The sequence below is a fragment of the Callospermophilus lateralis genome, unplaced genomic scaffold, assembly GCF_048772815.1.
Source record: "Callospermophilus lateralis isolate mCalLat2 unplaced genomic scaffold, mCalLat2.hap1 Scaffold_227, whole genome shotgun sequence".
Taxonomy (NCBI): Eukaryota; Metazoa; Chordata; class Mammalia; order Rodentia; family Sciuridae; genus Callospermophilus; species Callospermophilus lateralis.
In genome coordinates, this window is record NW_027513180.1 from 385,625 (window position 1) to 408,847 (window position 23,223).

Below are 23,223 nucleotides of genomic sequence, written 5' to 3' on the forward strand. Positions count from 1 at the left end.
TAACTAGAGATTCCATAAAAATAGGTAATTTTGAGTCTTTATTTTTTGCAAATGAACTTTTAAAGTAAACATGATTCATATTCCAATTCCTTAAGCTGACTTCATTGATCAAGCTATCCCACTGATCAGATATTAGTATCATAGTGAATGGATGAGAAATAAATACCCATTACTTGCTCTTGCATGAAGAATGAAATTGTTTAAGTAGACCAAACTTCAGGTTGAACTAGTATATGTTTTGACCTGACTCTTCTATTAAAACCTCTCAGGTTAAGTGAAATGGTACAATGACAGAACAACTTTAAATTAATTAAAAATCAATCATTTATCAGTGTTGCTGTAGTCAGAGGTCCAAATAATTCTCAAGAATTTTAAAAGAGAGGGAAGCTTCAAAATTTCACCTCATTCAAATTATCAGAAAATTTCAAAAGGCCAATGTATCTAAATATTTTGGTGTTAATGTAACAAATGCCCTTAGTTAAAGACGGTAAGTCACCATGACACTGAAGTCCTATAATTTATTTCATATTTATAATATATACAAATTACATAAGAGACAATTTTCTTCTTATTGATATTCAAATAATAACATGGATTGGTTTCATTTATTATGAAATAAGCAAAAAAAAATCAATGAACTCTTTTCCTAAATGCTATTTTTGTGAAATTTCATATATTTGTGTAAGTTCATGAGTTGAAATTTAATTGTTTGGTAATCAATTTTTAAGGTGTCTGCATGAAGATATTTTTATGTTAGAACTTATTTTACTTAATATAGAACATGTGATATGATTTTCATATGTACAGAAAAATCAAGTTATAAGATTTTTTACTATAATTCAAGCTCAACATGAATTATGCATTTATTTTATTTACTATATTAAGAACCATTTGTGCAAACATCATTTGTTGTAGGTTATGAGAAAACTATAAATAATGTTAATTCTTAAGTGCTGGGAGCCATCAGCCAAGTAGGTATGACAAATTCCTTGCCAGCTTACTCCCATGCTGTCTAGTGGAAGGACTTCTGAAAGGTGACCTTGCTCAAGGACCAGGGCAGGATCCGTGTTTAGGGTGTTCCCCCTTTAGAATAGGGCGGTTTAGCATAATAGGAGATTAGGGTGTTCCCCCTTTAGAATAGGGCAGTTTAGCATAATAGGAGATTAGGGTGTTCCCCCTTTAGAATAGGACGTATCCTGCTGCTGAGTTCCTCTTGAGTGCTTAGGGTCAGACAGTATATTTTGGGAGACAGAAGCCCATGCGGAGTGGATTTGGGCAGAGAGAGGATTTGGGAGAAGTGGATTTGGACAGGAGAGTGGATTTGGGCAGAGAACATGGATTCCCCCAGAACGTGTTTGTAGACGGCCGGTGTGAGTTCAGGAATAAAGAATTGCTGTTTGAATCTACAAGCTGTGTGGAGACTCGTGATTTGTGCCCAGCCAGAGACTGCGGCACTTAAGGACATTGCAGTGAAAGTATAGATAGAAATTAACCAAATTAATGAATTAAAATAAGTTATAATTGTTAAAATTGTGTTTAATTCCATAAAATTCATATTTAAGTAAACACTAGAAAGAAGTTGCAAAGGGTTGACTGACCACTATGTGGTTTTAAAGTGATGAAGGATTTAAGTAAAAATAAATGACCTTTTGACAGAATATTCTTTTTTAAAACATTTTTTAGATGTAGATGGACACAATACCTTTATTTTATTTATTTATTTTTATGTGGTGCTGAGGATTGAACCCAGTGCCTCATATGTCCTCTACCACTGAGCCCCAGCCCCTGGCAGAATATTCTGAAATGATTCTCTGTATGCCAAAAAACTAGCTATGAAATTATATTCTCAGACAAGGTGAAGTAATAATAAAATAGTTAAACTATTCTAATACTTGTGTACCCATTAACTCATATGATCCCCTTTGATAATACTTCAAAGTTAGTATTACTATCCATGATGTAGGAGTGAAGAAATCAATGCTTTGAGACATTTCTTCATAGCCCAGCACCACACAGCTAAAGAGGACAAACCTGGGTTTGGACCCTTTGACTCTCCAAAATACATTTTGGGATGCGTATCCACTAACTTATGCTTCCTTCCTTTATTTTAAATGAGTAATAACAATAGTCATGGTAATTTTCAAATGCATTTTGAATAAAAAATATAGTACAGATGTTCTGTAAATGAGCTGGCTATGCTACAAAAACAAACCAGTAACACTTTTTCCAAAAATAGATGGACATGAGACTGGGAATCATATTTACACATTAAGAGAGGAAGATTTGAAATGCGTTCTCAAGCACATCACTACTGTTTGTCAGCAGGTTCTCAGTCTTTGCAGAGGAAGCCTATGAGAAAGTAGAAAAGAGAACTCTCCTTAAAGGTGTGGTGTTAGTTAACTTTGGGATATTAGATAATTATGCTATGTTACCAAATGCATCAGAATTCAGTCACATAGAACACCAACATTTATTATCTCATTTATTCATTCATGGGTGAAATGAGTCCTCTAAATGTTCTCTCATTAGACCTTAATTAAGTTCACTCCATAAGTGATATTATGATTCAGTTTCTTGTAGGATGATGGACTTGAGACTTAGAATCTCAGAGGCTGTTGTTCCCAGGATGTTCTCAGTTTCCTGTCAATGAGAGCTTCTAGGGCAGTTTACAACTCTCAGTCAGTGCGATAAAAACAAACACAGGAGACAGAGAATGTGTGAAAGATCAAAATTAATCCTTTTTGTAATTTTTTTAGACATTGATGGGCCTTTATTTTGTTATTTATTTATATGCGGTGCTGAGAATCGAACTCAGTGCCTCACATATACTGGGTAAGCGCTCTACCACTGAGACTCAACCTGAACTCCATGAAATTGAACTTTCTATAACCTACTCTGAGAAATTGCATCACATCACTTTTGCCACATTTTGGTTCAGTAGAGGCAAACTACTAAATCTAAACAACATGTAAAAACAGAGAGTAAAGCAAGTGTGTAAAAAGAAGGCAGTGATAATTATAGACCATTTTAAAAAGGTTGACTATTTTATGTGACTCTTGGCAACTAAATAAGTTATTTTAAAAAGAAGAAAATTTAGGAACCATATTATCTGGCCTCTAAGTCCTGAAAATTTTGTGAGAGAAGCAAATATCTGGTGAAATGATTTAAATGCCAAATCAAAATAAAAAGTGTTCTCACTATATCCCATATAACTTTTAATTTAAACTGAGTGTTTAAAACATTAAAACACACACACATACATTGTGTGCATGTAAGAACAAGGAACAATAAGTCCTACCACCACATAAAACTTTAAAGCTTAAAGAAACTTATGGAAAAATGTACCTTGTCATAGGGAGAAGAGGGGATTACAGGTGGGGAAACTGCTTAAGCAAAGTCGTAGAGGTATCAAAGTTCATGTTGAGATCAGATCCTGCAACCTTTGTGGGACAGTTGGATGTACAGAGGGAATAGAGGGGAAAGATTGTCTGTAGTCTCATTCAGCCATCCAAAGCTTCACTGAGAATTTAGTTTTTCCAATATGTTTGAGTCTACCCTCATTTTGTTGTTTCTACCTGTATGTCCTTTGCTTAACACCTTTCTAAAAGGCATGTATTTCTCCAACTTTTTTTTGTTGGTGGATTTGGAATGCATTTCTTTAATCCAGCACTGACTGCCTCACAGTGTATTATCTGGTTCACTGTGATTGACCAGGGAGCTGGTGACAAGGGTGAGTTGGAATTCTTTGTGGTGTCTGACCAGCAGTACTCTCCTACTCTCCTTCCCCCATTGATTGGATCACTTTTCAAAAAAGTTATAATATTTCTATGCATGCTGTTGAAAAGTAATATCCTTGGGTTGCCTTTTTTTTTCCTACTATTGTTCCTCTACCCCCCAACTATGATCACAAGTATCACAGTCATCTGGGATAATTTTTTTTTTATAAGACAGATGTTTGGGTACATTCAAGTCACATTGGATCAGAATTTCTGGGATTATTGTCAAGAAACCTGTACTGGAAACAAGCACCCTATGTCATTAAACAAACATCAGGTGGGGAAACTGCTTAAGCAAAGTCATAGAGGCATCAAAGTTCATGTTGAGATCAGATACTGCAAGCATTGTGGGAAAGTTGGATGTACAGAGGGAATGTTGCCAAATTCTCCAGTGTCCTAAAGATGAGCACAAATTGAGGGAAATAAAAATGTGAAACCTGTCACTACTCAGCAGAGATGAGGTTTGATGATGGCATGGAGCAATTGCTTATGATTCTAAGCCCATGTCATTTTTTCTTCCTTCAGTTGCCCAGATAATTAACCTTCTCTTACTTTTCATAGAAGCCTTTTCATAGATTCCTGGTAGAATCTAGGTAGTTTGTCTACCATTTTCTAATTTTCTTTTTTTCTTCCCCCAAGTAACTATTTGAAACTAATTTGTATTCTCAAATGAAAATAAATTTTATTTATACTAGAATTGGCAACATTTCAATAGTAGTTCTAAGAGTGATACTGTGAAGAATGAATCACTTGTAAAGTTTTCAAACTATTTCATAAAGCTCTGCAGTGTATCATATAACATGGAAAAATAATCATTAATGTTATCTCGATCATCAACTTAATTTAGAAATGTTTCCATTTTGCTCACTATTATATGCTATGCAAATATAATAAAATCCAAATTTATGTTGTGAGAGCTTATATTTTATTTTAAACCTTCAACTGCTTATGATTATACTAACATAATCAAACTGCTAAAGAGTACTTTAAATCAATATAATTGCTTCAACAAAATCACATGTACAACATTAATGTCAGCCTTATTTTTTACTTAATTAGTATCAGTTTTCTCAAGAAGTAAAAACTACATGATGAACTTTTCACCTAATTGCTGAAATCCATATACAAATATATATTTATACAAATATGATAAAGTTCCATTAACACAGAAATATTCCTTTAACATGACAGAGTTCAAGAATAGAAAAAAAATATCAAAACTATTACATTGACATGATATATCATATCTAATATATTTGTAGAGTGATATTATCAATTTAGCATGAACTTTTAGAAGAAATGTCTTTATCTTATACATCTTTGATTCCAAGGTATATTACTCATTATGAACTACATGGATATGTTTGTAATTAATATATTGTGAATGTTCAACCTTTCTTGAAATATATTACATATTAACAATTTAAGTCACCAACACTACATTATACCTTCTATTCATTAGAGTCTCAAAACTATTCATCATGAGTATAAATAAGACAGCAAAATTTTAATATTTTTTCATTTATTTATTCCTTAGTATATCTTAACATGCCATTTTTAATGTTTATAAAACAAAAAAAACTTCATTAGATGGGCTTATGGAATAATGACCATAAAGCACAGTATACTGTAAAAAAATAGCATGTTAAAATGTCAATCAAAAAAAAGCAAAGAAGGAGGGTGCTGTGGGAGCAGAGAGAAAGGTATCAGGGAGTACCTCCACAATACTGCTGCATGTTAACTATAATGTCAGGGAAAAGATATTAAAATTTTAGTATATTGGATACTAGAAATATCATCTATTTCATTCTTGATTGGAAAAAGCACTGATACTAAGAATAAAGTAATTGAATATAAAAGAAAAAAGTATATGGAAAATATTTAGGGTGAGTAAAAGGTGACACTCTTTTGTATTTGTCTTTGTCTCTGCTGGGAGCCACAGCCAATTAATATGATGCTATGATGCATGGCATTTTTGATTGAAAGGTGATGCCAGCTAGCCATTGAGATGATATGATTATGTTAAAAATTACATTCATATGGATACCGGACTCCTGCTGCGGGACTCCTGGAGAGTTCCCATTGGTTGGGAAAGTGCAGTAGGAGGGAATTCCGGGGAGGCGCTTGCGCTGGAATGCTGGGAAGGGACCGGCAGAACGCCGCGTGGGTGGATCGGGAAGCTTCCCGGGCGGACGTGTTATTGGCGGTTCTTTCAAATAAAGTTTGTTCCTGTTTGAGTGGCTCGTGATCTTGTGCCCAGCCAGAGACTGCGGCAACTGGTGGCCCTGTACGGGGAGCGCCTGAAGCTTGGAGGTGAGTAAAATTGCTCGCCCCTGAGGGAAGGCGACAGAATGGGTGACCATTTCAAAAAACAATGTGTTCTTCTTTTGATTTATTTTGTTTTTGTTTCAAGCTGCCTATCCCTAGAATTTTCTCAGGCAAACTGGGAAAAATGGTTGGCTCAAGGCTTGAAGTTGTTTGGCCCGGAGAAAGATAAAATTGATACAACTATTCTTTGCTCCGTTTTTGTTTCATTCTGTTTCGGCTTTGTTTTATGCTACCTTACTGGGTTGCGTTACCTTTATAGTAGATTAGAAACTAGTAAAAAACAAACCGAAAAACTGTTAAGTAAATTGTTAGAGGTCCAAACTGTGGTAGAAAACATGTCAGGTCAAGCAAAAGAGAAGGTCTCTCCAGCTAGTCAGACAGAGGAAAATTTGAAGAAAGAAAGCTTAGAGGAAAAACGACCATCAGTTGGGGAGTTACAACAGGAGGCTGCTACTAACTCTGTTCTATCACCAGAGGGCGTAACAGCTGAGCGGCCCTCAACTCCCGTAGTTGATGCACAAAATCCTAAGGCAAGATCCCAAAGACTAGCATGCCCTGTACTTGAGCAGGCAGGAGGGCAACGAATTCACCGCGCTCTAGATTTCAAAACAGTAAAGCAATTAAAGGAGGCTGTAACAACCTATGGCCCGCAAGCACCCTTCACCATAAGCATGGTCGAATCTATTACCAACTTAGACATGACACCAGCAGATTGGGCTAACATGTGTCGATCTGTGCTAAATGGAGGACAATATTTGTTATGGAAGGTTGCCAATGAAGAATTCTGCATGGAGACAGCTAGGCGAAATACAGCAGCCGGTTACCCTCAAAGAAATCTGGAGATGTTGTTAGGAAAGGGACCTTATGAGGGTCAACGGCAACAAATTGAATATGATCCTGGTGTATACGCACAAATTGCTGCAGATGCAGTTAGGGCATGGAAAACTTTACAGGGGCATGGAGATTTACAAGGACAGTTATCTAAGGTAATACAAGGAACTAACGAACCTTACGCTGAATTTGTAGATAGGCTTATTCAGACAGCTTCTAGAATATTTGGAGATGTAGAACAAGCAATGCCATTTATAAAACAACTGGCTTATGACCAAGCAAATCGTTGCTGCAGAGAGGTCATTAGACCATGGAAACATGAAGATTTAAACACATATATTAAATTATGTAGAGACATTAATGAACAAGGACAAGTCTTAGCAGCAGTACAACAGGCTTTAGATGCCAGGCCAAAAACATGCTACAATTGTGATCAGACAGGACATTTTAAAAGGAATTGCCCCATAGGAGGAGGGTTTAACAAAGCTAGGTATCAAAGGAATAGAATACCAGGTATTTGCCCACGATGCCGTAGAGGGAGACATTGGGCTAATGAATGCCGTTCTCAAACCACCATAGAGGGCACTCCGTTATCAAAAAACGGACAAGGATCAAGTGTTTACCCACAATATCGTGGAGAAAGGCATCAGGCTCCATTGCCAAAAAACGGACTGGAGGGCCCAATGCTCCGGGGCCCAAAACCACAAATATACGGGGCAATGGAGGAACCCAGCAGCACCATCAAGGTAGTGCCCAGGACACATTATCCATTAAATCCCTCATCAGACAAACTAGAGGGAGCGCAGGGCTGGACATCTGCGCCTCCGCAAGAGCAGTACTAACTCCAGAGATGGGAATTCAAATCATTCCCACAGGAGTAAAAGGACCTCTTCCCCAAGGAACGGTAGGCTTATTATTGGGACGCAGTTCTTCCACACTAAAAGGACTTATGGTAAGTCCCGGGGTAATTGATCCCAATTATGAAGGTGAAATAAAAATTATAGCCAGTTCTCCAAATGGTATATCAGTAATTTCACCAGGAGATAGAATAGCACAGTTACTAATAATACCCAGCCTACATGATAAATTTTCCAGTCGTACTGTAGAAAGAGGTACCAGGGGATTGGGCTCCACAGGTGTAGATTGGGCTATGCTGTCTTTAAATTTAGATTCTCGCCCCATGCTAAAACTAAATATTCAAGGACACGACTTTAATGGGCTACTGGACACAGGTGCAGACCTTAGCATCGTATCTAGTCAGGAATGGCCAAAACATTGGCCATTACAACAAGCCACTCAAACGCTTCGAGGCCTAGGAGTGGCTACTAATCCCCATAGAAGTGCAATGGTATTAGATTGGAAGGATCCTGAAGGATGTGAGGGAACTATACAGCCATATGTATTGGATCATCTTCCTGTAAATTTATGGGGACGAGATGTCCTAGATCAATTAGGTTTGACGTTAACAAATAACATCAATCCTAATGCGCCCACTACTAGGGCTAGACAAGGTTTTAAAAAAGAAAAAAGATTAGGAAAACAAGGACAAAATATAGCAGCACCAATTCAAATAGATCAAGGAACAGACAGACATGGGTTGGATTTTCAGAAAGGGCCACTGAGACAATAAAAATTACTTGGAAATCAGAAAGACCAGTGTGGGTTCCTCAGTGGCCCCTGACTAAAGAAAAGATACAAGTAGCCCATGATCTGGTTAAACAACAATTAGCGAAAGGACATATACAACCTTCCATATCTCCCCATAATACTCCCATTTTTGTTATTAAAAAGAAATCTGGTAAATGGAGATTATTACAAGATTTAAGAGCCATTAATAATGAGATGGTTATTATGGGACCTGCTCAATCAGGGATTCCCCAATTGTCTGCTTTACCAAAAACCTGGTATGTTTTAGCTATAGATATTAAAGATTGTTTTTTTTCAATTCCAATTCATCCTGAGGATAGTCCACATTTTGCATTTACTATCCCTGCACTAAATCATGAAGGTCCTGATCAGAGATATGAGTGGAAAGTACTCCCTCAGGGGATGGCTAATAGTCCAACTATGTGTCAAATTTATGTTAACAAAGCAATCCAACCACTTAGAAATCAAAATCCTGAACTACAAATATTTCACTATATGGATGATATGTTATTGGCACATAAAGATAAAAACACACTGCTAGAATGTTATGCCACACTTACAAATTTATTAAAAGGTTATAATCTAGAGATAGCAATAGATAAAGTACAATTAAATCTTCCAATTAATTATCTAGGAGTTCTGTTATCCTCAACCATGGTCCGTCCACCAAAAATTCAAATACGAGTAGATCAACTCAAATCACTTAATGACTTTCAAAAGTTAATGGGAGACATAAATTGGATAAGGCCTTATCTAGGCATACCAACAGGAGAGCTAGGACCTTTATTTGATATCCTAAAAGGTCCATCAGATCCAAATTCACCCCGCATGTTAACGCCTGAAGCAAGAAAGGCATTAAAAATCATTGAAACATATATGGAAAATATGCACTTGGATAGAATTGATATAAGTTTGCCTTTATTATTTATTGTACTACCAACAAAAAATATTCCTACAGGAGTATTTTGGCAAGAAGGTCCATTATTGTGGATACATTTATCTTATTCTCCTAATACTATTCTTACTAGATATCCTGAGGCTGTAGGACAATTAATACTCAAAGGAATAAAAGCAGCAAAGGGAGTGTTTGGGATTTCTCCCAATAAAATTATTACTCCATATACTATGGATCAAATTGATGAGTTAGCCAATGAGTTAAATACTTGGGCAATAATCATGTGTAAATCTAATGTTTCATTTGATAATCACTTGCCATCTAATCCTTTGTTGTCTTTTTGGTCTAAGCATCCTGTAGTTTTTCCAAAAATGACAAGAAAGACCCCTATCATGAATGCTCCAAATATATTCACTGATGGGTCAAATAATGGTACAGCAGCAGTAGTTACCCCTGATCAAACTTTTACATTTTTAGTACCCAAACAATCAGCTCAAAAGGTAGAGCTTAATGCAGTATTACAAGCTTTTATGATGTTTAAAGATTCTGTATTTAATTTATTTTCTGATAGTCAATATGTAGTTAATGCTATAGTATCCCTTGAAGATGCAGGTAGGATTTCCCCTTCTTCTACTGTTTTCTCTTTGTTTTCCACTATACAAAGTCTAATCTGGGACAGAAAAGATCCATTCTTTATAGGACATATCAGGGCACATACAGGATTGCCTGGAGCCCTTAGTTTGGGCAATGAATTAGCAGATAAATCTACACATGACATACATATTTTCTCCACAATAGAAGAAGCTATAAATTTTCATAAAAGGTTTCATGTCAATGCTAATACTTTACAAAAACGTTTTAAAATAACTAAAGAACAAGCCAGACATATAATAAAACAATGTCAAAATTGTGTGACATTTTTACCACAAGTTAATCTTGGAGTCAATCCTAGAGGACTGATACCTAACCATATTTGGCAGATGGACGTCACACACTTGCCAGAATTTGGAAAATTAAAATATTTGCATGTTACAGTTGATACTTCTTCTGGATTTTTGATGGGCTCCCTTCATGCCGGAGAAAAAACTAAAGATGTTATAGCTCATTGCTTACAAAATTTTGCCACTGTGGGCGTTCCAAAACAGTTAAAAACAGATAACGGTCCCGGTTATGCTTCTACCTCTTTTAAACAATTCTGCTCATCATTTGGCATTACTCACATAACAGGAATTCCATACAATCCACAGGGACAAGGCATAGTTGAAAGAGCTCATCAAACTATTAAAATGTACTTATTAAAACAAAAGGAGGGAATTGGAAAGGGGTATATATCCCCCAAAGATAAACTTAAAATAACCCTCTTTACTCTAAACTTTTTAAATTTGGATTCATCAGGACTTAGTGCTGCGGAAAGGCATATGTATCCAAAAAATGTGCATAAGCCTAAAGTTCTTTGGAAAGATATTCTAACAGGACAATGGAAAGGTCCTGACCCAGTAATTGTCTGGAGTCGGGGCTCTGTTTGCGTGTTTCCACAGGGAGAACAGCAGCCGATTTGGATTCCAGAAAGACTAACTAAAACGATTTCTACAGATCAAAAAGAAGATGATTTGACTCAAATCCATAACAGCTGATATCCAGAACTCCAGCTTGGCCATTCTTACATCTGCGACTGATTAACCAGGATGCTTTTTTCAATATCTATTTTATTATTGCATTTTTCCATATCATAAGGTTCTATTTTATTTTTGAGCTCATACAGACCTAGGTTGATGTTTTTCTGATCAGTTTTATTTTTTAACTGTGGAGCTTTTAACATTGCAATGGAGATTTCACCTAGGTGAAACTACAAGGCCTTTACTATTGTCTTATGTGTTGTATGTTATATGTGCACACTTCTGTTTTGTGTTATATGTCTATATGTGCGTATGTCCATAGATCATATATGAGGAGTGCTCATAAAAAAATGGATCCAAGTACTTTTTATTATTCACGTAATTTTAATGGTTTAATTTAAATTGGGTAAACAGCTGTTAAAAATTATTTTAATATGTGTACAAATAAGCAGGTTAACAAATCTGTTTGTTTATTTTCATCTTTCCTTTTCATTATATTTAATAATTCTGTTCAAGATAATGTAAATTGTTCTAAAAAAAAATGTTTTCTTAGTACCTGTTAAAATGTTACATTTTTTTTCTTTCTCTCTTTAACATCATTGTCAGAATTCCTATTTTTCATCCCAGTGCCGGTGAAGACAAAGATGAAACCAAACTACAACTTCTTCGATAATTATCACAACAAACTGTATAAACTGATACATCAATGATCTTGGGAGGAAATGGACATATTGATAGATTCCTCCACTTTGAACTGCTTACAAAACTTGCCTGGACTATGTATCACTTGTATGCACTGTGATCTATCTGTTGATACAACAAATTATGGTAATGCTGGCGTATCTTTGCTGATGTGTCACCAGTGATGCAATTTTCCCTAGGAGTCGTCAATTGATGTGGTGTTGTGGCATTTCTGTATCCTCCTCCCTTCTACTAGTGATGGTCTAATTTTGGGGGCCAACAGAGGTGAGGCAAAGAACCTCACCCCCCCACTGGCACCAAGGCCAAATCTGGGGGCCAACAGAGGTGAGGCAAAGAACCTCACCCCCCCACTGGTGCATAGGCCTATCCACAAGTATGGCTATATGCTGGACCGGTAGTCAGTGACGGGTATGATCCAATTGCAGTGGTATCAACCTAAGACAGGAGGCTGACGCCTAAAGGTCAGTTTTTCCAATGATGGGTAAGAACCATATGTTGAATTGGACAAACCTAACAGGCACGGTCCCTAGCCACATTACTTGTTGCTTAAATAAACAGAAGGGGGGAGATGCTGGGAGCCACAGCCAATTAATATGATGCTATGATGCATGGCATTTTTGATTGAAAGGTGATGCCAGCTAGCCATTGAGATGATATGATTATGTTAAAAATTACATTCATATGGATACCGGACTCCTGCTGCGGGACTCCTGGAGAGTTCCCATTGGTTGGGAAAGTGCAGTAGGAGGGAATTCCGGGGAGGCGCTTGCGCTGGAATGCTGGGAAGGGACCGGCAGAACGCCGCGTGGGTGGATCGGGAAGCTTCCCGGGCGGACGTGTTATTGGCGGTTCTTTCAAATAAAGTTTGTTCCTGTTTGAGTGGCTCGTGATCTTGTGTCCAGCCAGAGACTGCGGCAGTCTCTTTCCCTATACTTTTCTCATCCCTATAATAAAGATAATCAAGGTGAGAAAAAATTAAGGTTTGTGTTCTGTTCCAGCCTATGTGATATTTCAATATTATTATGAAGAGGTAAAAGCTGAAAAAATGAAATAGAAGTATGAATTGTATTTTTGAAAATGTATGCTGATTGAAGAATAATTAAAAGGATTTAAGAAAAGCAGGTTTGTAGAACAGTAGAAAAAGCTAATAAATAATTTTGTTATAATTTAAGACAAAAACTTGAGTGTTCTATGAAGCGTTGACAGTGGATGAAAATGGAAAGATTAAAATGATGAAAATTGAAACTCATTTAATGTTAAAATACAGGGTGGGGAGTGAGACATCAGTATTAGGGGTCAGGTTTCAGGTAGGAGATAGGAGTAAGGGGTGCAGTAAACTGATGTAGAACAGAGAAACAGAAATAATGGTGTTTTGCAAACTCTGAGCTTAGTTTTGAACATAAAGGGTAGAATATGCTTGCTCCTCATACAAATCATTGCCATCATTTGTGTATACTTGTCATAATTCAGTAACAATTTAGCTTTGAAAAATATATTTGGTGGGGCTGGGGTTGAGGCTCAGTGGTGAACACTCACCTAGCATGTATGAGGTGCTGTGTTCGATTTCAGTAGATATATGTGTTTATCAGCAAAATAGATTATAAGTGAGTATGAAAAAGAAAAGTTAAGTAAACTGAAAATGTGCCCTTAGAAGAAAAAGATGATGAGGAGGTAGAAGGACAAACAAGACATGAATGCATAGAAATGAACAAATATTTTTAGGAGCTATAAACCACATTTTGAATAATCAAGAAATTATAGAAGAGGCTAAAACACAACTGATTATTTTGTGCATTATATTCTTATTGCTTTTGCATCTTAGTTGATTATAATGAAAGAAAACTACATAGAAATATAAACTATTAATGATTTATTAAATCTCTGTAACTGGGTGTTTCAGAAATTTAATTACTTACCAAAGGACATTTGTTCATTAATTTTGGTATAAAATCATCTTTATTATAAAATTAATATTAGTGAATTTTATGTGTTTTCAAAATTCAAATATTTCAAATTACTTATTGTTCATTTATTAATTTTATTTACATTTATCTTTAACTAATACATTAAGGTCTAAAAAGTATACATATTTGTGGAATAACAAGTAATATCTCAAAATCTTTGAACTTGTGTAATATTTATATCAGGATCACTATATCTATTGCCTGGACATTAATCATTTCTTTATGGTGAAAACAGAATCCTTTCTCTAGCTTTCTGAAGTATACAGTATAATTATCTCTATTTCTATTTTTATTGTCATAAGTAATAGAATTTCATTTTGTTTTCATGGCTGAATAATATTCCATTGTAAATATCTACCAAATTTTCTTTATTTATTTATCAAGTGTTGCACTTCTGTTGTTTCTTTTGCTTGGCTACAGTAAACGTGGCAGTGTATTTTTTCTTTTTGACATACTTATTCCATTTCCTTTGTGTATATACCCAGGAGTGGAAATATTATATCATATGGTAGCCCAATTTTGAAGTTTCTGAGGGATTATTATTCTGTTTTCCTAAATGGCTGTACTAGTTTACATTCCCACCAACAATGTACATGGGGTCCTTTTTTTCTATTTTCTCCCAGCACTTGTTATCTTTAGTCTTTTGATGACAGCATTCTTGCTGGGATGATGAAATGCCTCATTGTGGTTTTGATTTTTTTCCCTGATGATTAGTGATGTTTAGCATTTTTTCTTATTCTTTGTTGACCATAAAATATTAATCTAATGTTGTTGTAATTATTATAGAGGCAGTAATTTGAGAATAACCTTTTATATTACAAATGGTTTTACAAAAAGTAAAATAGAATTGATAGGTGTATAGATTTTATTAAGCATGGATTAATTCAGGGAACATACACTGAGAACCAAGGAATCAGTGGGGCATGATCCATACAGTTTTCTTGTCTTGTCAACTCCATAGAAGCTGTTTTAGCTTTTCAGCCTAGTCTGTTTTTAATACTATATTTATTTGTTTGTATATTTAATTGAGTATCATGTAGTAGCACTGTGTTATATTCTAAATGTCAAGATAAATATGGCACAGTTCTTGTCCTCAAGGAATTCAAAGTATCTAATACTTCATATTATTTTAAATTTATATATATATATATATATTACTCTTCATACAGTTTTCATTATGAAAAATAAAAAGATTAGTGGTATTGTTAGGGATTTTTTTTTCCTTTGGAGATCACATTTTGTAACCAGAAGCACAAAAGGTAATATTTGACTTTACCATAGGCATCTATGAATAATTTAAATCCTTTTTATGGATTGCTCAGTCTAGTTGCAGATCACACCACTAAACAGAGCTATTATTAAACATAGTTTAACTTGACTTGCAATTTAGAAGTGAACTGGTTTAAAGAGGAAAGCCAAAGAAAGCCTTTATTATTCACTCATTTACATGTATCATACTCAGTTTGTACAATTATAATTCAGTTTTTGGTATAAAAGGCTATAATTCCAATTTTGAAGTGATTGTAGTTATAATTTAGTACACAATCACAAAATGGAATTTTCACTGATATAGCTATTCCAAGCTCTTGTCATTTTTAAATAAGGAAGCAAAGTAGCTCCCATGTTTATTAATATAACCAGAACCTGGTATTTGTTAGAACTTTACAATTTTCAAAACATTTTGTATTAGACTTCTCACTTGGTTCTAAGAAATGTTGCATTATTTGACTATATTTATTGAGTATCTACAGAGCTGAATACTGCAAAACTCTCTCTTGGCTCTGAAAGGGGTTTCCCCATAGCATGGTGGCTGGAGTGCATTATGAGGTGACTTGTGGAAGAGAGGTGATAATTGCCTGGACAATCTCAGGCAGCATGCCTTCTTGCTCTTCAGTTCCTTCATAGACATCTCAGATCTCAGGATTTGATAAAAACACTGAGGAGACTCAGAATTCTGCTTTGGCTTCTGCAGAAATCTTAGGGAAGATTCTGCCCATTTTCTCACCTATTCATAGATATAAAATTTTAAAATTTTGTAGATCACTAGGACACTATGGCAAATTTAAATCTGGTACAGAGTCTCAAGGTACTATGTAAAAGAGAGCTCTCCATAAATGTATCGCCTTCGGTTTTCTCTCTATGAAACCACTTGGCACTGAGAAGACCTGGGAGAGAATAGTACAGTTACATGAATTTTACATTCTCTTTAGGTAACAGTCTTATTTATCTAGGATTATCAATGTTATATATAAAGAATAGTCACTAGTGACCTGTTTCTAAAAAAGATTTCTGATTTAATTTCCAATTGATAACAGGCAGACTAGAGTTATGGGAACATGAAGGGAATAGTTTTATTAAATGTACTAATTGTGTTAATTCCCACATGCTTTCTTTTTTAAAAGCCAATTTACCTGCAGTCCTGCCTGGCTTAAGTTGACAGAATATGTTAACAGTCCTCAGCACACTATCTATTATATGAAGGAAAAATGCAGACCCAAATGCCAATTAGAATACAAATTATTCTCTCTGAAAAGGGGGGCTTTTTACACATACCAGATCCTGTAACTCAGGATGAAAAGTATGATCCACCCAAATCATAGAATCTATAAGAACAGCTTCCTGTGAGTACAGGCAGCTTGGTCCAAAGTGACCTACAGTTGTGATGACAGTGAGGACTTGAAAGTCCAATGTCATCCTGCTATCAGTCAAGACAAGAGGTGGACCTAGGTAGGATTCTCTGGAAACTTCCCTGGGATCCCCAATAAAATTAAAGACAGGAAAGGAAATATTCTTATTCTCTGAGAGGACCAACTCAGCTTTTGCCTTGAGAATGTTCCCCTTTCCTATCACCACCTAGATGGACTGGCGATGAACAGGGATCAAAGGAGCTGACTCTATCAATAACTAAGAAAATGGTTAATTAACCACACATCACAGAAACATAAGACAGGATGTCTCAGCTCGGTGAACCCAAGGGTCAGCTCCAGCCCTGGAAAGACAAAAGAGTGAGCACACGGGAAACTTTCTGTTTATTGGGGAAAAGATATTCAAGAATATTCCACCCAAATAAGGCAAGGATTGGGTTTCAGGGGGTTGCCCATTCCCACTAGGTAACGCCCAGGTAGGGCTTGAAGTGGGTTCTGTTGCTGAGCTAGGGGGTAAAGGCCTTTGTTTATAAAATATACTGGTCTGTACTTTTGCTTTCTTGTGAAGTTTCTGTTTGGCTTTGTTATCAAGTGATAAATGTTTCCTCTATTTTGAAGAATTTACACTATTTGGTTTTTAAACGTTTGATAGAATTTCTAGTAAAGACATCTGGAAAAAGGCTTTTAATTGTGAAGAGATTTTTCATCATACCTAAATTTTCATACCTGTTTTAGGAACAGAAATGTTTCCTATTTCTTCTGTCAGTTTTGATCATTTGAATCTTTATAAGAATTTGACCATATTTTTTTTACTATTTTTGCAATAAAATAACTTATCATATTTCTTTACAATATTTTGTTTTGTTTATGATTAAAATATATTTCTTATTTTATTCTGATTTTGGTAATTTTTTTTCTTTTTCCTTATTTTAAAGTTGTACTTTAAATATGAATAAGCAATTCTAATTCTCATTCACTGAGTGAGCATGAGAACGGACTGCAATATCGTTTAGGATTTGGACAAACATCTGACAAAATATTTTGAAGGCATGAGAGGCAAATACAGAATACTTTCTTTTATTTCTCTCCTTTCTTTCTTTTTCTTTCTTCTTTTTTTTTTTTTTTTGGTACCAGGGATTAAACTCAGGGGCACTCAACCACTGAGCCACATCCCCAGCCCTATTTTGTATTTTATTTAGAGAGAGGGTCTCATTGAGTTGCTTAGTGCCTTGCTATTGCTGAGGCTTGTTTGACCCTCCTGTCTCAGCCTTCAAAGCAGCCATATGTGCACCCTGCACCTGACCAGAATTATATCTTGGTTATCATAAATGGACCACAAATTATTAATTAGCAGATAATTAAAATATAAACAAAGTAGACTAATGATAATGGAAATTTAAACAGTCTATTAGGAACATCACAATTATGTGTGACATCAGTTGTTTAATGTTTACTAAGCCAACAATTGAATTTGTTTTTTAAGTATTAAATAATAACTAAACCCTGTATAATTTTGTTGTCAAATATTTGGTCATTATACTCTTGCTGAATCAAAGTTAAATGAAATTTCATTATTGCTCTGTGAAATATAGATTAGATGGGTCAGAAAGAAAATATGTCATTACTTTGTCAACATACTTTAGTAAATTATATACCTAAATGAAAGAATGCTGCATTACTTTTATAAATTATATACTATGGCAAAATTTCAAGGCTTATTAGACTTCAGTAGTTCTCAAACAGAGATGTTCTTTTTACCTAGCTTGGCACTAAGGAATTCAGTATATTGTTTTTAAGCCCTTAATTATGAAAAATTAAAAATGTATTTAATAGAGAAAAAATAACAGAATTAAATCCATAAACCCATTACTCATTTTCAGCAATATGAACATGCTGTTTTTATTGTTTTTCCTCTATCTTTGACTGAACATTTATTTTATGGCTTTTGCAATGCTGGCTTCTGACATTTAATTTCAGGAAATCTAGGTGTCCTGCAGTGCACAGAATTGTTTCACACAACAAAGATTTGTCTTAGTTAAAACACTTAAAGCATCCCCTGGGGAAACATTATTAATAATAAGTTATTACAGTATTGATGTTTTTTTGTGAAAATTTACTCATAGAAAACATCAACTAAAATGACATTTTAGGGCAATAATTCAATAATTCAAAGAATACCCAGAATTTTTGATGAATGAATGTAGGCCTGAATTCATTTTGATAATCTTTTTATATATTATAAAAGTAGATTGTTAAGATAAATACAATTGAGGGATAAGACTTGTCTCCTCTTGAAGAAATTCCCTCTCATTCTAACCTAATGAAATAAAACTCCTACCCTAGAAAAAAGTGGAACAGAAATTCTCCTCTTCATGTGGGCTCTGGACTTGAACCCACTTTACCTTGTAAAATAGGAAGTAGACTGTTTCCCATTGTCCAGATGTTGAACAGGTTGTCATTCTTCTTAACAGCAAAATCTAAGACATAATATAAATTATTTATCTATTTTAAGTGGCTGTATAATTATCAGTGTGCTTTTTAAAAATAATAATAAATAATAGAATTGAGAAGCACTAAGGAGCCAGAACATCTGATTCCAAGTCAGCATTTTTACCTTCAATTGTGGTTTTTGGAAAAGTCACAACTCGCCAATTTTTTTAAGAGTTCCATATGCATAATAGGGTTGATGATAGTGTCTATATAATAGTTACCATGAACCATAAATGAGTTAATCTGTATAATGTGTTTTAGAATGTTGTTGATTCATTGTTTATTTTTTAAAGTATTAAGCATTTGTTTTATTTTTATTGTTGATATACAGTTTCTTTAGAAATTTAAACCAAGTTTAGCAAATTTACTGACTTTTATCCCTATTCTGCACTACATAAATGTAAGTACTAATAAAATAACTGTCTCTAGCTAATCTCCACAGAATATAACTGGTCATAAGAATAATAAGAATTTCACCAAAACATTGAAAGTTATGTAAAACATCATCTTATTTAATACAACAAATCTATGAGGTAGGAATTATTGATATCCTGTGTTTTATAAGGGGAAACTCAGTGAAATAACTGAATAAGAAAGGTTCAATAACTTTTGAAAACTAAGCCAAAGTTTTTCTTATCAAATAAGTTAGTATGCTTTCACCAATATCAATGTCTACATCATATGTATTTTCACAATCATTCTTCAAGATTAACAACATATTTTTCATAATTACACCAAGTATCCTCATTTCATATATTTTCTGTCCATACTGGTATACATGAGTAGATTTCACAGTGACATATGGCAACGTGTAGATATTTTTTGTGTTAACATTCAACATTTTAAAATTTCTTTCTACTGAATTTTATAGACTTATGACAATCAGTCATTCAAAATATTTGTGTACTCATTTCTTTAAAGCTTTCCAGATAGAGGTGTATAAGAATATTTTGAATTTTCAATAACACTATAGAAGAATTTAACTTCTTCTACAGAAGAATCAAGACAGAATGTATGGTAGAATATATACGTCTTTCAATTTTCATACTCCTGGACTTACATTTTTAACTCCCCATTCTTCTAGCTGTGTGATCTGGGTAGACCTTTGAAAATTTGAGACAACTGATTCATCTTTAAATTCTTAAAGGTAAATTTTGTATGTTGTAAGCTAAAACTTACAAAATATTAAAGTATTATGTTATAATTTATTAAACTAATTATTTATAACATAATACTTTTATGTTTTGTAAGTAATACTTTTATGTTTTGTAATAAATTATTTAGAGCATACTTCAGCAAATGACAGGTAGCAAAGGGTAAGTTATTAGGTTGAACCCAAACCCTGTGATGGGATTTTAACTGATACCTTTTCAGTTGAGATTTATTTTGATACTGTAGAAAGAACCTATTCTCTAACAAAAGTTTGCTTATTCTTTTCTTTCATATAATCAACAATTAATTTCAGGATATCCTAGCTTTCTATGATATTCCTTGATTTTACTCCCTTAAAGCTATTTTTCTAATTATAACTTATGTAAATCAATTTCTCTTTCTTCTTGATACTCATCATTGTTTTATTCAGGAAGAAACTTCTGAGATGATTAATTTCAAAAGGGTCATTTATGATGTAAAACATGGCAGAGAGTAAAATTTTCACTACATTTATAAAACTTAGAAAACTATATTTTTTAATCTAATAAAAATATTGCTAATGGCAAAGATTACTCTTGTGAACTAATCCTGGTAAGATAGGTAAGTCATTCCACCAGAAATGCCCTAAACCTATAAAATGCCAGCTAAGTGGTTGGTCTTACCTAATGGTGAGTTTCAGGGATGAACCCTGGTAATATGCATTGTTTGTGTTCTGACACCTAAGCATCAGTGTTGCACTGATGTTCTTTATTGAAGAAAGAATAACTAAAACAATTTTAATCATAATTTATGTTTTTATGTTTCAACAGGTAATCCATTATTAACCAGCAAAGTCAACATACTAATTAATGTCTTAGATGTCAATGAATTTCCTCCAGAAATATCTGTGCCATATGAGACAGCCGTCTGTGAAAATGCAAAACCAGGACAGGTATCTTAGAAATAGTGTGAATCAAGAGTATATAAAACTATTGGTGGTACACACTTGTAATTTCATTGACTTGTGAGGCTGAGAAATGAAGATAACAAGTTTGAGGTCAGCCTCAGAAATTTAGTGAAACCTTATTTCAAAAAGAGAAAAGTGAAATGTAACTCATTGGTAAAAAAAACCCTGGGTTCAATCCCAGAACCCACTGCCCCATGCCAAAAAAAATGTTTAAAGACACATCATATTTGCATATTTTTAACTCTAAGTCCAGACATATATACATGTGCATATGCTCATATTTCAGAACAAGTCCTCATAAAATAAATCATAAGAGATATTAAACTTGAGTGGATTATGGTGAATATGGATGTGAAAATAATCCCATGGGAAATAAAGTTTTGATTTCCTAGTAAGTTCTTTGGATTATGCATTCTTCCATTTTTGTACTCTCTTACTGTGGCTTTTCTAAAGAACTTAACTGTGAGCAAACACTCTATGCTGATATATTGATGTAAACTTCAATCACTTTTAAATAACATAACCACTTACTTAGGTAAATTGAATGAGTTTTAATTCTTGAAATAAATTTTACATTTGAAACAATATTTTTAAAGGGCATGCTTTAAAATTTACTGTCTTTCAATTTGCGCATGTAATACTACTTAGTAGATTATTTGTCCAAAAGCTGTGCACCAGTGATATGTACTATCAATATAACTATTATATGAAGTTTAAATAAAATTTAGAGCCCATGTTCACTCTAGTAACATTTCAAGTGCTCAGTAATTCTATGTGTCAAGCAGACACCATTTTGGTGAGTAAAGTTACATTTTCATAAGCATGGAGACTTCTAGATTGACTGTGTTGTCCCAATCATTCATAGATGATGTGAGGAAATCACTAAATGAATTACATTACTACATATTTTCATCATGTTACCTCAAATAAGAAATCTGCATCATTAATTTATAATAGTCACAGAATGGATTAAACCTTATCACCTTGAAAGCATCCACAATATGGATGTCTGTTTCGCTTGTTCTGCTCCAATGTTTTTAATAGTAGATGCTACATAAGTATTTGAGCATAAATTAATTTTTTTGATAATTGGAAAATTAAAAGAAGTTTACAAAACTTCTACAAATTAACTATTTTTTTCACTTTTGAGGAGCTCCACTGTGCCAAAGTATATAAAAAAGCCATTTTTTGTCTTCTGGATACATAGGAATATCAATAATATCAGACTAATCAAAATCTTATAATGCTCCAAATGAAATTAGCCTCTGGGAACAGAGCTCTATTTAGCTCTATTTGTCTAATAAAGTAAAAGATTTGAAATACTGATACAAGTCCATGTTAATAGAGATTTTCTTATTTGTGGACAAAGTAGTGAAAAATCTGTTGTGTTCTTGCGAACTCTATATCAAAAAATATCTTTTGGGTTTTTGTGTCCTACTCCTCAATACTTATGTTCAAAGCACAGTGCTGAACTGTCCCTTGAGTTTGCAGGGTGTGTGATATATTGCCATTTTCTGCTTTGGGTACCCAACTATAGTGCCCCTGGCCTACAAACCATGCATAGCAAATAGCTCTCTCTTCTGGATTATTCTTGAATATATATAAAATACATATATGTGTGTGTATATATATATATATATATATATATATATATATATATATGTGTGTGTGTGTGTGTGTGTGTGTGTGTGTGTGTGTGTGTACTTTTCTAAAAAGGAGAGAAATAGTAGGGAATAAGTTGGTCTTATGTAAGCCTGTGAAAATTTATGTGAGAGTTATTTTCTTCAGGGCAGTGCTATCCAAATAACGTTTCCAGATAAATGAATGTCTTTAATACTTTCTATATGCTGTCCTAAGATGATTTTCTTTCTTCAAATATATGTTCTTGATATTTTGTTGTTAAATATTTTTTTAATTTAATAGTGGCACTAGCTAACAACATTAAGAAAACAAAATAAAAATTGACAATCAAATATTGGTCCCTAAGTAATGTACAGAACTTTTAGGGGTGAAATTCTATGATTGGAGTACATTGGTCTGAGTCAAAAAAGTTAATTTTTCAGGATATGTATCAAGATTCTTTCTAAATTATCATATTCCATTGTCTAATGATGAATTATAAAAGTCTCATTTATGACAATTATACAAGGAAAATAAATTCTGTGCAAAGAGTTTGCACTATGGTAAGAAATTAAAATTTCAAATCTAGAATCCAAAATCCCTAATTTTGT

General features: G+C 34.1%; 1 protein-coding gene across 1 annotated transcript in view; it reads left to right on the top strand.

The window, feature by feature from the left end:
• Positions 1–23,223, top strand: part of LOC143390211 (cadherin-12-like) — an 88,156-nt gene that overhangs the window by 55,247 nt on the left and 9,686 nt on the right. Inside the window, 2 exon segments of the mRNA XM_076842734.2 lie at positions 6,090–6,093; positions 20,856–20,977. Coding sequence (XP_076698849.2) covers positions 6,090–6,093; positions 20,856–20,977 — 126 coding nt within the window.